Below are 14,300 nucleotides of genomic sequence, written 5' to 3'. Positions count from 1 at the left end.
GAGAGAGCGAGGAGGTCATGCTGGGTGGCTCAGGAGCCCTGTGAAGGATGGCATTATGGGGCCCTGGGAAGGCACATCAAACCCAGAGAGGCTTCTAGGAGGAAGTGACATTGGTTTAAAGGAGAAGGTGGGAGGGCACTCCAGGAAGAAGGGATACCCTGGGCACTGGGATGGTTTCTCAGCAGGAGGCTGGTTTGGGGTGCTGTTAAAGGAGGGGCAGCTAAAGGGAGGGGTGTGTGTCCAATGAAAGGTGGCAGCAGCTGGAGCGCATGGGCGCCTTCCCTGGTCCTGGGAATAATGGGGAGCAAGCAAAAGCGCCTGAACAGGTGCATTTCAGGAAGGGGAAGCAAGATGAGCAGCCTGGATTCTATGAGGTGAGCCTGAGAAGGGAACTTGAGGTGTGTGCTCTGCCCAGAAGAGGGCTGGCCAGGGCCATAGACAGGAGGGTCTTCAGTGAGCAGGGGAGGGGAGGAGTGGTGGGGAGATCAGCAGCAAAGATGGGGAGGCAGGGAGCCAGGGCGCTTCTGTCTGCGGGTTCATGGTGTCCCATTTACTCCGTGCCCAGTGCGAGGGGAAGTGGGGAAGGTGGGGTGGGAAGGAGGGCAGCTTGGAACCAAAGGAAAGCTCTGGGGTCAGCCATGGGTCAGGACCCCACCATGTGGAAGAGGAAGGGGGGGCTTCCCTGTGGCCTCAGAATCAGAGTCTGGACCAGGAAATAAGGGTTCAGCACAGTGAAGCTCCACTTTCTCACCCCAAGACCTCTCTGAGGGCTGTGGGTAAGCTGTATCTCCCCCCACTTCCACAAGCCCCTAAGCCCACCTCCCTAGATTGGAATTTTTGCCCGAGGCTTGGGAGCTGGAAAGGGAGTCTGGGCAGACGGGACTGCTCTGGGCTGTATTACTAATTTAGGATGCTGTCCGAAGAAAGATGCCAATGTTCAGCCCCTCCCCTCACCCCCTCACCCCCTCGCCCCCTCACCCACACTGCCATCAAGTCCAAAGAACACATACCGACTGTCCCTATAGGACAGGGGAGAACTGGTCCTATAGGCTGTTACTCTACGAGAGGAGAAAGCCTTCTTGCGCTCTCTCTCTCTCGGAGCAGCTGGTGGTTTTGAACCGCTGACCTTGGGGATTGTAGTCTGACATGTCACCACCCCTTCCCTCCTCCCTAGCCAGGTACCAGGCAACAAGCACATACTGAGCATCACCTCAAGGATGCTTGGGTCAAGCCCACACTACAGCGATTCAGGAGTGGCCAGTGTCTGGATGGGTGGCCAGTGCCAAGGCTGCCCTGCCTGAGGCGGTCAGGGAAGGCTCTCAGGCAGAGGTATCCGGGAGCACCTCCGGAGGTATGAGGATGAGTTTGACCTAAGGGCGACTTGGGACCAGAGTCCATCAGGAGAAGAATTCATATTAAAAGACACGGGGTTCAAAGGCCAAAGTCAAAGGTAATGGGGGCAAAGGCCACGCCATTTTTGCAACAAGAGAATCTTCCTGAGAAGGCTGGCTTCCATGGAGGAGACTGAAGGACTAACTGGTCTCCTTCAGCCACCCTTTGGAGGCAGGACGACGTGAGGGGGGCCAAGGACACTGGGTATAACAGCCTGGGCCCCTGACGTGTGCCCGCCCATCTTTGGGAAGGGGTCTAGGCCCCCAGGGAAATCTCAGGGAGCAGCAGAGGAGGAGCGTCCTGCTGAAGCCTAGTGGTGAGCTGGGGGTCAGCACAGAAGAAGGGGTGCTGCACCTCACTGGCTCTCCCCTCCCCCATGGCACCACCAGGCACGCAGCCGCATCTCGCCCGCCCGTGCCAGCCCTCACCTCCCGGCAACATCCTCGCATCCTCAGCCACGCCATCTGGCATGCCCGTCGCTCCCCAGCACATTCAGGCGGGAGGGGGAGGGGGCAGCGGGGCAGGTGCCCACCCCAGAGCCAGGAAGAAATGGCAGGTCCCCGTCCCCCACAGGCCTTGTGGACTTGAGGTGAGGCAGGGGCCTGGGGAAGGGGTGACAGGTGCTGATGGGGCGGGGGCGCCTCTGGGGGAAGCGGCAAGCCTCCTGAACAGTAGCCTGATGGAGCAGGCGTCTGGGCCTGGCCAGCCTGCCCCTCCCCTGTCTCTGCCATCCACCACCTAGCCAATGCCAGGAGCACAGGCCCTCAGAGAGACTCCCCACTCTACTCTCTGCCTCCTATGTCTGGTGCGGAGGGAGGGGAGACGGGCATGGAAGGGACCGCCCCTCCTCCTATGCTCCTCCCCCTTCCATCTCCACCTGCCAGCTCCTCCAGGCCAGAGATGGGTTGCAATGGCTCTGGCCAGGATATGGACACCTGGCCTGGAGTCCTCCTGCTCTGCGCACGGGCGCGGCTCTCTGAACAGGAGATCAAATCTCCGTCCTTGCACCCTGGACTCCCAATCCCACTGGGGGCAGGCACCGGGATGGCCACTGGCCAGCTGTCCTTCTGGGTACCAGCATTCAGTGACGCATTTAAAGATTCGTGTGTGGATTGTGATGGAGCAGGGGTGTGATGAGAATGCTTCATGAAGCGTCAGTCCTGTCCCTGGCACAAGATTCCCCTAGACTGCTCAGGGGAGGCCCCTCCCTACTCCTCCACACTCTTAGGCCCCCTCACCCTCTGCCCCACCCCCAGCCAGGACCTGAGCCTGCACAAAATGGCCGCCACCCCTCTGAGGCAGCCATTTTAGGTGCCCAGACTGTGGCCTCCCTTGGGATGGGGGGGGTGTCTCCATGGGAACCTCAGCCCCCACCTCCAGCTCCCAGCCCCTTCCATGGGTGTGGGAAGTAGAAAGGGGACCTTTCGGGTCTAGAGGAGGCGCCCACCATTGCCCCTTTGCTTCTCAGAGACCCGAGGGGACCAGGCCCCTCACCCACTCCCCTCCCCCAATGCCAGGGGGAGGAACAGATGGCATCTCTGGGTGTCCTCCTCCTGTCTCCTCCCTTCCATTTCTGGCTCTTTCTGTCTCTCCGTCACGGCATCTCTGAGGGTACAGAGAGGAGTGTGTCTGTCCCTGCATGCCGGCTCATGTCCATGTGGACACACGTGTGCTGTCTCTCCCTCAGCCCGTGTCTAAGTGTCGAAAGCAGGCCCACCCCACACCTCCTTCTGTCCCAATTTCCCCCCTGGTTTTTATTGTATCTTCTTAAAAAAAAAAAGTTGAAATGTGTCGAGTGAGAAAAACTTGTTCCATTTTCCCGAAGGAAACAAACCAGAGAGGAGGAGGTCCCCCTACTTTAGGCGCTACGCCCTGGGGAACAACAGGGGGAGAGGTTCCCAGCCCCAGAGAACTCAGGTGGCTTCTGAAAGAGGCTGGGGGATGGAAGGACCACTCGCAGCCTGCCCTGTTTGGAGCAGAAAGCAGAGTTGGTAGGGGTCCTTGGGCCCTCTGTCTCCCCCGAGAGGGGTCACCTGATGCCTTGTTTGCCTCAAGAAAGTGTCCCTTCGTTTGTCCGCTCCATTGCTGACCAGTTAATTTGACAGGAACTCAATTGCTATGTCAACAAAGCATTTGGAATGGGGCGTGGGGGCCCAGAAATGAACCAGTAAAGCACATCACGATTTACAAAGTGCTTTCAGAAAGAAGAGCCCCGGTCCCTGGAGGCTCCGCCTGGACTAAGTTCATTCCATTCACCGTCCCAGTTAGTACCAGGACCCTGGCGGTGGAGTGGGTGTAGTATGATTCTCCCATTTCACAGATGGAGAGACTGAGGCCGAGAGAAGCTGTGGAACTTGAGCAATGCATTTAGCATGTTTTAGAGACTAGGAAGTGGGGTTGTTCAGGAACAAACCCCCACTCCCACCCTGAGCACATGCAGATAACCAACATCCCTTTTAGACCAGGGGGCTAAAGGAGAAGAGCCCCTTGTTAGGAATGAGGACCCACCCTGGAGACGAGGGACCCAGAATTTGGAGGGGGTCTGGCAAGCACCCTTGAACCCATGCCTTACTTACCTGAGACCTGGCCTCTGACCTCCCAGTGACGTGACCTGTCTGGAAAGCCCCTGACCATCTGCCCCACACGGGGCCCTAGCTTCCTAATCCCAGGACCCACTGATGGAGGAAAACCCTCTGTTGACCCCTCGGCTCTGGAGACCACTGGACCCGAGTGTGCAGTTGTGGCTGGCACCCAGGACTGGGAGGCTAGTACCTGGGTTCTGGTCCCAACTTTGCTCTGCACTGTGTGCTCCTGGGCAAGTCAGTTCTGCCCCATGGGTCTCTGGAAACAGAGGATCCCAGACTTGGGCTCCTTGCAGCTCCTGGCCCAGTGCCTCTGAGATCCTGGTACCAAACCCCCTTCTCCAAAGCCTCCTGAGTCATGACTGTGCCTCTCTCTAAAACCGGACTCTGTGTACCAGCTACCAGCAGACTCCTGCATCCCTATGAGGCCCCCTATGGGGACCCCTGGAGGAGAGAACTGTACCAGTCATGTGGAGGGCAAAACCCCTGTACTGCTCATCCTGACACCACCCAGGACTTGGCCTCGGCTGACCCTCAGCATGCACACATTTACAGTGTAAGGGCAGCTGTCAGTCCAGGGCCGTCCACACGCAAGCCGTAGGAAGGGCCACTCTGAATCTGGGTCTGGTCTGGGGTCTCTGTACCCCTGGCTGTGATTACCTGTTCACACATATGTCACTGAGAGTAGTGTACATCTATTTTCTGCACCACAGGGTGAGGACCAAGGGGGCTGTGTGTGTGTGCACATGCAAGTGTGTGTAGCTCCCTCTCTCAGCCCTTTGTGTTTGCACCAGGCTCTGGCCCGGTGTGAGGGTGGAAAGGTGAGTTATGAAAGAAAACAGTGGTTTCCCACCTTCCTGGTGCAATGTCTGTGTGAGCCATCCCCCCCCCTCTGGTCACTCAGGGCTGCTGGGTTTGGTGTCAGGGTTTTTGGTATTGGGGGCAGGCAGAGGAACATACCTAAGTCTTAGGCAGGAACTTGAGGCAGTCCCCCCTCCTCTGCCTCAAATAACCATGCCCAAAGGTCTTGAGAGGGACCCACTGGCGGTGTGGTCACTTCACCAGGCCAAGGACATCTGGGAGATTTCTGGGCTAGACATGCAGACAGACTGGGCCTCCCCTCCCCACGTGGGGGGTGTGGGCTCCTCCCCAGGTTCTTCCCCACCCCACCCAACATACATATGTCCCCAAACATCCAAGGAAAGACCTTCCCTAGAGGCAGACCCCACCTTAGACACACACACACACACACACACACGCCCCTGCAGAGTCGCAGCCAGCCAGGCATACCTTCTCCTTTCTCTCTTTCCCTTGGTTTGAATTTTGTTCTGTCACATATGTTGTGTGTGTGTGTGTGTGAGAGAGAGAGAGAGAGAGAGAGGATGAATGGGGGAGGGGTAGACAGGGATGAGGATGGCATGGTGCCAACATCTACCTATGGAGCCTGAGCCAGGGACACCCCCAAACTCATCCTGGGAAGGGGTCTCAGCTGTCCCTTTGTGGCCTGAGGGACTCTCCTGAGGGGATGGGGTGAGCACACAGTTCCCCATTCTGCACCCCAAGAGCTGGTCCAGGACCCACCTTGGGGGCCTTCACTGGAGAAGATGAACAGAGCAGGGCCTTGGAAGGGACACAGACTTGACACCCCCCCCCAAGTTCTAGCCCTGCCACTCCATTGTCCCCTGTGGGGGCTCTGCCTCAGATGGGGGCAATTCCTCCCAGCTCCCTCTCAAACCCTGCTTCTCCCAGTGCTGGGCGGGGAGGGGCAGGCGGCACAGATATTTATTTATTTCCTTTATTTATTTAATTTTTTTTTTTTTGGAGTAGAGAGTGACAGATGGCGGCGGGTCCCGGGGGAGCCGGCTCTCCCCCAATGCAGACGCATGCCAATCACCGTCTCTCATGTGATAGCTGCTGCCCGTGACGTGCCAAGCCCATATGGCCTGGCATAGAGGCTGGTACCCCGCCTGGTAGAGATGCCACACTCGCTCCGCGGTTCGCATGGCGCTCTGAAGACGCCGGCGCCCGTCGCCTTGAGGAGCCGCTGCCCCCGCTCCCTGAAGATGGGGGAACAATGAAATAGCAGCCCCTCTTCTCCCCCCTCTCTCTCTTCTCCCCCCTCCCCTCCCCTCTCCCCTCGACTCCTCTCTGAGGTGAGTTGTCCGAAAGGGAGCTAGATAGGAGCAGTGGCCGGCTGGGGGCGGCTGCTCAGTCGACCCCAAATTCCCCCTTCCTGGGACTGTGGCCCCATCATGGGTGGGCTTTGGAGGCGCCCGAGTTCCCTCTCCCTGACAGGGCTGCAGCTCAGGGGCTGCAGAGGGAGGCGTCTTTGCCAGGGGTGGTCGTGGGGGAAAGGCAGGATTGGAGGGGGTCGCGAAGAGACTGGGATTAGGACCCCCCACCCTGCTCCTCCTGGAGAAACCTGCGACCGACCTCTCCGGTCAAAAAAAAAAGAGGCGCAAACAAACAAATTTGGCTCTAACCCCCCCCCCTAAATCCCGAAATACAACGAGATCCGGAGAGGCGTGTGGGAGGGAGGCAGTTGGGAAGGGGGAAGGGGGTCCCTGGCCGCCCGGGAGACGGACGGGACTCGCGTCTCCCCGCCTCCGCCCCGCGCCCGGGCCGCAGCCCCCGCCACCGGAGCCGGCCCCGGAGCCCAGGACCCCGGGCCAGCCGCGCCTCCTGCCTCCGGAATTGGGGCTGCAGGGCGGGGGCCGAGCCGGGGGCGGCGCGCGGCCAAGTTGCAAATTGGATTAGGGAGCGTGGGGTGAGCGGCGCCGAGGGGTGGGGGGCCGGGGCGAGGGCGCGGAGCCGGGCCGGGCCGGCCGGGCAGCTGTCCCCACCCCGGGCAGCGGCTGCCCAGCCTCCCTGCACTGCCGGTGGGGTCCTGGCCGACTGGCCTTCCCACCCTTCCTGGGCAAGGATCTGCCGCCGCGCCGGCCTCCTCCGCCGCCCCGCCTGGTCCCCGCCCTGCCCCCGGGCAGCACCTGGCGCAAGGGGCGGCCCCCCACTGCAGCGAGGGCAGAGCCGGGGCCCAGCGCCGGGAGAGGCCCTGGCCCCGGGTCCCCCGAGGGCGGGCGGGCGGGTGGCTGGGCTGGGCCCGGGCGGGGCGGCCCGGGGAGGTGGGCGTCGAGGAGCCCGCTCCCGGGTGGGGGTGGGAGGGAAAGCGGGGCGCCACGGGGAGCCCGGCGCGCTACTGACTCCTTGCTGTCCGTCTCTTCCCTGCGGCCCGCGGGGCGCCCTCAGGCACCATGCTGACCCGCCTGTTCAGCGAGCCCGGCCTCCTCTCGGACGTGCCCAAGTTCGCCAGCTGGGGCGACGGCGACGACGACGAGCCCAGGAGCGACAAGGGCGACGCGCCTCCTCCGCCGGGGCCGGGGGCTCCGGGGCCCGCCCGGGCCTCCAAGGCGGTCCCCCTCCGTGGAGACGACGGCCCGGAGGCCGCGCTGGCCGAGGTCAAGGAGGAAGGCGAGCTGGGGGTCGAGGAGGAGGAGGAAGAGGAGGAGGAGGAAGGGCTGGACGAGGCCGAGGGCGAGCGGCCCAAGAAACGCGGGCCCAAAAAGCGCAAGATGACCAAGGCGCGCCTGGAGCGCTCCAAGCTGCGGCGGCAGAAGGCGAACGCGCGCGAGCGCAACCGCATGCACGACCTGAACGCGGCGCTGGACAACCTGCGCAAGGTGGTGCCCTGCTACTCCAAGACGCAGAAGCTGTCCAAGATCGAGACGCTGCGCCTGGCCAAGAACTACATCTGGGCGCTCTCGGAGATCCTGCGCTCCGGCAAGCGGCCCGACCTGGTGTCCTACGTGCAGACGCTGTGCAAGGGCCTGTCGCAGCCCACCACCAACCTGGTGGCCGGCTGCCTGCAGCTCAACTCGCGCAACTTCCTCACGGAGCAGGGCGCCGACGGCGCGGGCCGCTTCCACGGCTCGGGCGGGCCCTTCGCCATGCACCCCTACCCCTACCCCTGCTCGCGCCTGGCGGGCGCCCAGTGCCAGGCGGCCGGCGGGCTGGGCGGCGGCGCGGCGCACGCCCTGAGGACCCACGGCTACTGCGCCGCCTACGAGACGCTGTACGCGGCGGCGGGCGGCGGGGGCGCGAGCCCGGACTACAACAGCTCCGAGTACGAGGGCCCGCTCAGCCCGCCGCTCTGCCTCAACGGGAACTTCTCGCTCAAGCAGGACTCGTCGCCCGACCACGAGAAGAGCTACCACTACTCTATGCACTACTCGGCGCTGCCGGGCTCGCGGCCCGCGGGCCACGGGCTGGTCTTCGGCTCGTCGGCGGTGCGCGGGGCCGTGCACTCGGAGAATCTCCTGTCCTACGATATGCACCTTCACCACGACCGGGGTCCCATGTACGAGGAGCTCAACGCGTTTTTCCATAACTGAGACCACGCGCCAGCCCTCCCTCGGCTTCGTCTTTCGCCTTTGCCCGCTCCCCTGCCACCGAGCCCCCCACCCCCAGCACAGGGAGGACCCCCACCCCACCCCGGGCGGGCGCCAGGCGCGGACCGGCCGGGTCTGCGCGGCCCTCTGACCTGTGGGTGGCCGGTCCCAGGGGCCTCGTTTCCTCCCCCAGGGGACTCGCCTTCTCTCTCCACCCACGGGCCTCTACCCTCCTCTCTCCCCGGGAGAGCTTTCCGGGCCAGGGACCACCCCCTCGGGCGCTCCCTGGAGCCCCTCGGCCCACTCGCAGCCCCTCCGCTTAGGTTCCCTCCCCTTCCCCCTTGCAGGCCCCAAGGCGCAGGCCAGGGGGGCAGCTGAGTTGTGGGATGCAAACTCCCCCATTCACTACTATTATTTTTAAAACAGACACCGAGCTGCCGAGGCGACCAGGAGCTAGGGCCCCCTCTTTTGTGAAGAGGGCAGAAAGAAGAGCAGCCGGGGCCGCGGGGCGGCTGCCTCCAGCCCCGTCTCCTGTCTCCGCGTTTGGCAGGTTTCCTTCTGGAGGGAGGGGATGGGGTTTGAGAGGAAAGAGCGGGGCCAAGACAATTTGTAACTAGAATCCGTTTCCCACTCCTCTTTTTTAAACAAATATACAAAATACAAAAAACAAAAAAATAAACAAAAAATAAAAAAGCTAAGAGGCGACGGAGGCCGAACGCAGAGTCCGGATCGGAGAGAAAACGCAGTAAGAACTTTTAAAAGCAATAAAAGGCAAAAAAAAAATACTACTACCAATAATTAAAAAGATACAAATATCTATGCAAGGAGGTTCTGCTGGAACCTAGCGGCCCGGCCCGGGCCCCGGGATGCCCCTCCCGGCCCCTCGCGGGCCCGCGCCGCCCCAGCGCGGATCTGTGCACTTTGGTGAAGTGGGGGGCGCCGCAGCCCCCTCCCCCCAGGTTCTTACAATCAGAGACTCGGAGATTTGGGGCCCCAGTGCCACTACCCTCCCCGCCCCATCCCCGTTGTGCGTCATGCTGTTGTTTTTTTTAAACCCATTTCCAAATTTGTATGGAATGGCAAACTGTTGGGGGGTCGGTTTGGGGAGGGAGGGTTTGCATGTCACACACACACACACACACACGCACGCACGCCACACATGCACCACAAAGCACGAACAGGCCCCCTGGGACGGACTGGAAAGGCAGGGGAGCCCCCTGCTCCCAGGCCCCTGAGACCCTGGGCCAGCCCACCCGGCCGAAGCACCCTGCAGGCGGATTTCCGTAGGCCAGAACCGGTGTTTTCATCCCAGGCCTCTTCCAGGTTCTGGCTGGCCAGTAGGCAAGGAAAGAGGGTCCAGAGCTCCATCTGGAAGTTTCCCTAAAAGGGGAACTAGGGGAAACTCTCCTCACCAGAGGCATTTAAACACAAGAAAACAAAAACAAACGCAAACCCACTGGCGACACCCCCACACCTCCACGCAAGCACCCCCCCACACGCACACTCACACGCAATTTGACCTTCCTCTTGGAGCGAAGCTGAAACTCCCATCGGACACCCGAAGTGCATTGCGTGTTTCTGTTCAGTTTAACGACGATTAATAAATATTTATGTAAATGAGATGCAAAGCCGGACCTGGTTTCTCTTGGTGGTCTCATTTCATTGCGGGGAAGATGGAGCTGGGGCTCAAGTGACCTAGGCAGAGTGGCAGTCGAGTGACTTCTCGGAGGGGTTCCCAGCCCAAGGACCGGCTCACATGCAGCCACGGGGCAGAGAGATGCCTGCACCTGCTGCCCGGCCCAGTTCAGGCAGAGCCGTGCATACCCCACCTCCCCAGACAGCACAAAGCCACACTGCTCTCCTCCTACCCCTCAGGAGCCCCAAACCACATTGCACACACCTCCTTTGAAAATAAATTATCTTTAAATAATATCTTTTAAATTATGAAAAAAATGATCAAATTGAGAACAGCCTGTCATTTTATAGCCCTCTGCCCTCTGTGGCAAGAAGCAAGGTTTGGGGGGGTGGGGAGAGAGAGAGAGAGAGAGAGAGAGAGAGAGAGAGAGAGAGAGAGAGAGAGAGAGAGAGAGAGAGATGATGACCAGAGAAGGGTATTAAAAGACAAAGCAAAGCAAAAGCAAACTATCAGGTCAGGAGCTGACAAAGAAGAGGGCTGGAGAGTTAAATGTGTGCGTGTCAGTGGACTGGGGAACCAAGTGCTCCTCAGCTCCAGGGGTGGAAGGTGTTGAGGTCTGGAAGAACACCCACACCCAGCAAAGGCGCCTGAGCCAAGCACCTATCCTATGGAATGAGCCAAACCCAGCGTTAGCTTCCTGTGGCAGCTCCAAGCCCCGTGGTCTACAACTGGGTCGCTGTAGCCCCTCAGCCTGGAGGCGGGCAGACCTGACCTAGGAACCTAAGATTAGCCCTGTCTCAGAGAAGACCCCCTTCCTCACACTCTAAACTGACTACCCTGGAAGGCCTCCCCCCACCGCCAACATCCTTTCCTCAGACCCCAGTTCACACCAGCCCTGAAATGAAGAGTTCTCTGTTCTAAAGACACCCCCCCCTCCACACTTAAATACTCTAGAAGCCCCCTGACCTGACTGCTCTTGACACTGCTTATTTAGATTACCCACCCCACCCCCAGGCACTGTAGCCATCTTTGGGCTGTCATGGGGAATGGTATTGTTGGGGTGGGGGCTTGAGGTGAGGCATGCCAAGGTTTTTAAAGGTTGGGGTCAAGACCTCACAATGAAAGCGGTTCTGGGGAGCTGGAGTGGAGGCCCGTGGGGAAGCAAGTCCTAGGTGCCAAACGTGGGTTGACCTTGAGCTTGGCGGCTGCTTGACAGGTGCGCTCCCAAGCCCTACAGTCTCTGGGGAGTGCTGCTGCCACCCTGCCCCACCCAGGCTGGGAGCTGTCCACCGCTGGAGCTGACCCTCCCCCCCCCCAGCAGGCGCCTCCTCCCCACGGAGAGCCCATGCTGTGCTGGTCTTTTCTCCAAACCTCCAGGGATCCTGGGCAGAATTCGCCCTCAGTTTCCAGAGAATTTCACGGGAATTCTTGCAGAATGTTACCACCTTCTCCGGGCTTGCTCTTGGGATAGGCCCTGGGTCCCCAGGATTCTCCTGCGTGGTGGGTGGTCTACTAGAATCCTGGAGCTCTATGTTGGGGGGGAGGGAGTGACCCACCTCCCTTCTCCTCAAAGTCTTTGGGTGGGTGGGGGGAGTGTGGGATCACCCCAGCCCCACCCCAGAGGAGTCTGGTCAGCGCATGGTGGGGCAAAGCGATGGTGGGCACCTGCTGGAGAAAGAAACGCGCCCGCCGCTGGAGCGAGGCAGAGCCGGCGGTCCTGCCCCAACCGCTTCTCTGGGCTTCCCTCCAGCCCCGGGACAAGCCGCCCGCGGCCAGTCTGGGTTTGGGCGGGATCCGGGTGACTTGGGACAGGGAATAGAGACATTCCCCGCCCTTCCCGTGGCTGCCTGGCCCGACCCAGTAGCCTCTGAATCGCTCGGCCGGCTATCCAACGTGTCCCCCTCAGGTTTGGAACACGATTTCGGCTCTTTGCGAAGGATATTGACCTCTTGGGCCACAGTGTCTGTGGTCGCTGGCAGGGGCGCAGGGCCCCTGGTGTTGACTGTGTGTGTGTGTGCGCGCGCGCGCTCCCGAATGTCTCCGCTTCTGGAGAATTCGGGTGTCCAGTGAGTCACTGTTCCAGATTCCTGACCCTTCCCCACACTTTCTGTTCCCTAGCTGCCTGCCACCCTCCCAGCGCCAGCGCCACCGCCCCAGCACTCAACTTTCCCGCGCGAGCCGCCTCGCGCTCCCGCTCCCTCTTGCTCTCTGGCTCCAGCGGCCACACACTCAGCTGTCGGAGTAGAACCGGGCGGGGGTGGGGTGGGGTGTTAAGTGGGGGCACTTCCAGGTCTGGAAAGGGCGGGAGGGGAGAGAGCGCCCAGGACGCCCAGCTAGCGACTAGCCTGAGCTGGTGCCGGGGGCTGCCCACCGGCGTCCCACGTCTTCCCCTCCACGTTCCCAGCTCCATCCTTGAGCGGCCTGTGGGAGTGAGCAGGGAGACAGAGATGTGGCTGAGTCTATATCACCTGTCCATGCGCCGGGAAGGAGGGGGGCCCTGGAGCTGCTTCTGAGCCCCCTGTTTAACCCCAGCCCAGCCTGAGCTGCCAAGCGAGCCTAATACTTCCAGAGGCTCCCCCAGCTCTGCATTTGTCGTCCAGGGTGCACCCCATTTACCAGTATAACGGAACCTCTTGGAGGCCAGAACCGCGCTCCCCTGAGGCCTGTCCCCTGGGGGACTCACCGGGCTTGGGTCTTCTGCCCTTTTTTTTTTTTTGTGGAAAATTCATCAGGCCTTTGGGCAGTGTCCGTGATTCTGTTTTCTCGGATCCGTGATTCTGTTTTCTCGGACTCTGGTCTCCTTCCTCTTTAACTCAGTCTACTCTCCCCTCAAGGGAAGCTGGGGCAGAGGCCAGGGCGGTTGGACTGAGGGTTCTTTCTAGCGGCTGAAGTACAGTCCCTCAAGAAGGTAGAAGAGACTGCTCAGGCCAGGCCTGGCCAACCTCCTTTTCATCCTCCCCTACCGGGCTCCCATGTGACACCAGAGGGTCAACGACAGTCTGACAGTCTGGTACCTGACCACCTCCTCAGAGCTCAAAGAGATGAGGTTCTTGGAGGGGGACGCAGAGGCTTCTGCCTTGGGAAAACTCTCCCAGTTCCCAGCCCAAGTCACCATCACTGTGCTGGAGACTGGGGTGGGTCTGCGAGGGACTAACCACCCACCACCTGTCCCATGAAGACCTTGATCCTCTGTCCTGCTTCGGAACCCTGAGGGGCCCCTGCTAGTCTGCTGCACATCTTGGGGACGTCTCTGCCAAATTCCCCTGGGTGAGAAGTGGTAAGAAAGGAGGCCGCTGGCCTCGGAAGAACTGCTCTGTTCCAGGAGTGAGCACAGGGCTCCGATATCTTCCCAGGGAGTCGAGCCTGGAGAAGAAGGGGCTGGGCTCCCTGGCCTAAGGACCACTGGTTTCTGAGGGGTGATGCCAGGGGTGGGGCATGTTGCTTTTCAATGCGGGAAGGGACGCTGGGGGGGGAGCTTGCAAGGAGGAGAAGAGGGAACTGGGGCGACTGGGGCGCAGGCGGTGCGCAAAGGCGCCAGCCCAGCTCTGAAGCTGAGCGCAGCGCAGCCTTCCCTCCCTGGGCAGGCGGCCTGGGCTTGCTGAGCTCCACACCCGAGTGAGAGCCGCGGCGAACTGTTTCACCTCCTTCCCTCGCTGCCCTGGATGGGGCTCTGCCGGCGGTCCATCTCACGCCTTTTTTACCGGAATTAATTGAATTAAGAATGGGTCTTACAGGGCGCTTTCCCCAGATCTGGCTGGCCTTGAGGTCAGGTCTCCTTGGGCCTGCGGGACCCCCATGCCCCTTTGGGGACCCGCGAGCCAATTCCTCCCCTCCGTCAAGTCCTCGCCAAGGGCACAGCTGGGCGGGGTCTGGGCAGTCAGCCCGGTTGGGGACATCTGTTCTCGCCCCAGTTGCACTGACAGCGAGGGGTGGGGTGGTGATGGCTCAGGACCAACCCCTCAACCCGATGCCTGCTTTCTTGACCACCGGCAGGGGCAGGAGGGGAGGTGGGCTTCACACAGCTTCTCGGCGCCCCCTCCCCCAGACCACCCCCCTTGGAGAAAGCCAGGGAAGCGGACTGGAGGCAGGTGGGGCATGCCCTCTTCGCTTCATCTATCCCGCTCCGCAGTCAGATGGCGCATCCCGCTGCCAACCCGGCCCCGCGGGAGCGGCCCGAGCCCCCGGAGGCGCCGGCGCTTGGAGGACCGAAGGCCGGCTGGGATCCCGCGTGCGGCGAACTCTCGCCCCATCTCCGCCGGCCAGAATCCTGCGGCGCCGCGGAAGGTTAAAAGCAACTCAATTCAA

The 14,300-nt window shown here is 61.1% G+C and overlaps 1 protein-coding gene across 1 annotated transcript; it reads left to right on the top strand.

Moving 5' to 3' along the window:
* Positions 1–7,225: 7,225 nt before the first annotated feature.
* On the top strand, positions 7,226–8,362 carry NEUROD2 (neuronal differentiation 2). Its single transcript, XM_075559324.1, has one exon. It carries the CDS (start codon positions 7,226–7,228, stop codon positions 8,360–8,362), a length of 1,137 nt encoding a protein of 378 aa, XP_075415439.1.
* Positions 8,363–14,300: the final 5,938 nt, after the last annotated feature.

The sequence above is a fragment of the Tenrec ecaudatus genome, chromosome 10 (genome assembly GCF_050624435.1).
Source record: "Tenrec ecaudatus isolate mTenEca1 chromosome 10, mTenEca1.hap1, whole genome shotgun sequence".
NCBI lineage: Eukaryota > Metazoa > Chordata > Mammalia > Afrosoricida > Tenrecidae > Tenrec > Tenrec ecaudatus.
Note: the sequence above shows the minus strand (reverse complement) of the source record. Positions and strands in the feature narration are given on the sequence as shown.

Coding starts and splice junctions, on each gene's coding strand:
- NEUROD2 (XM_075559324.1), top strand. CDS start 7,226: ATGCTGACCCGCCTGTTCAGCGAGCCCGGCCTCCTCTCGGACGTGCCC.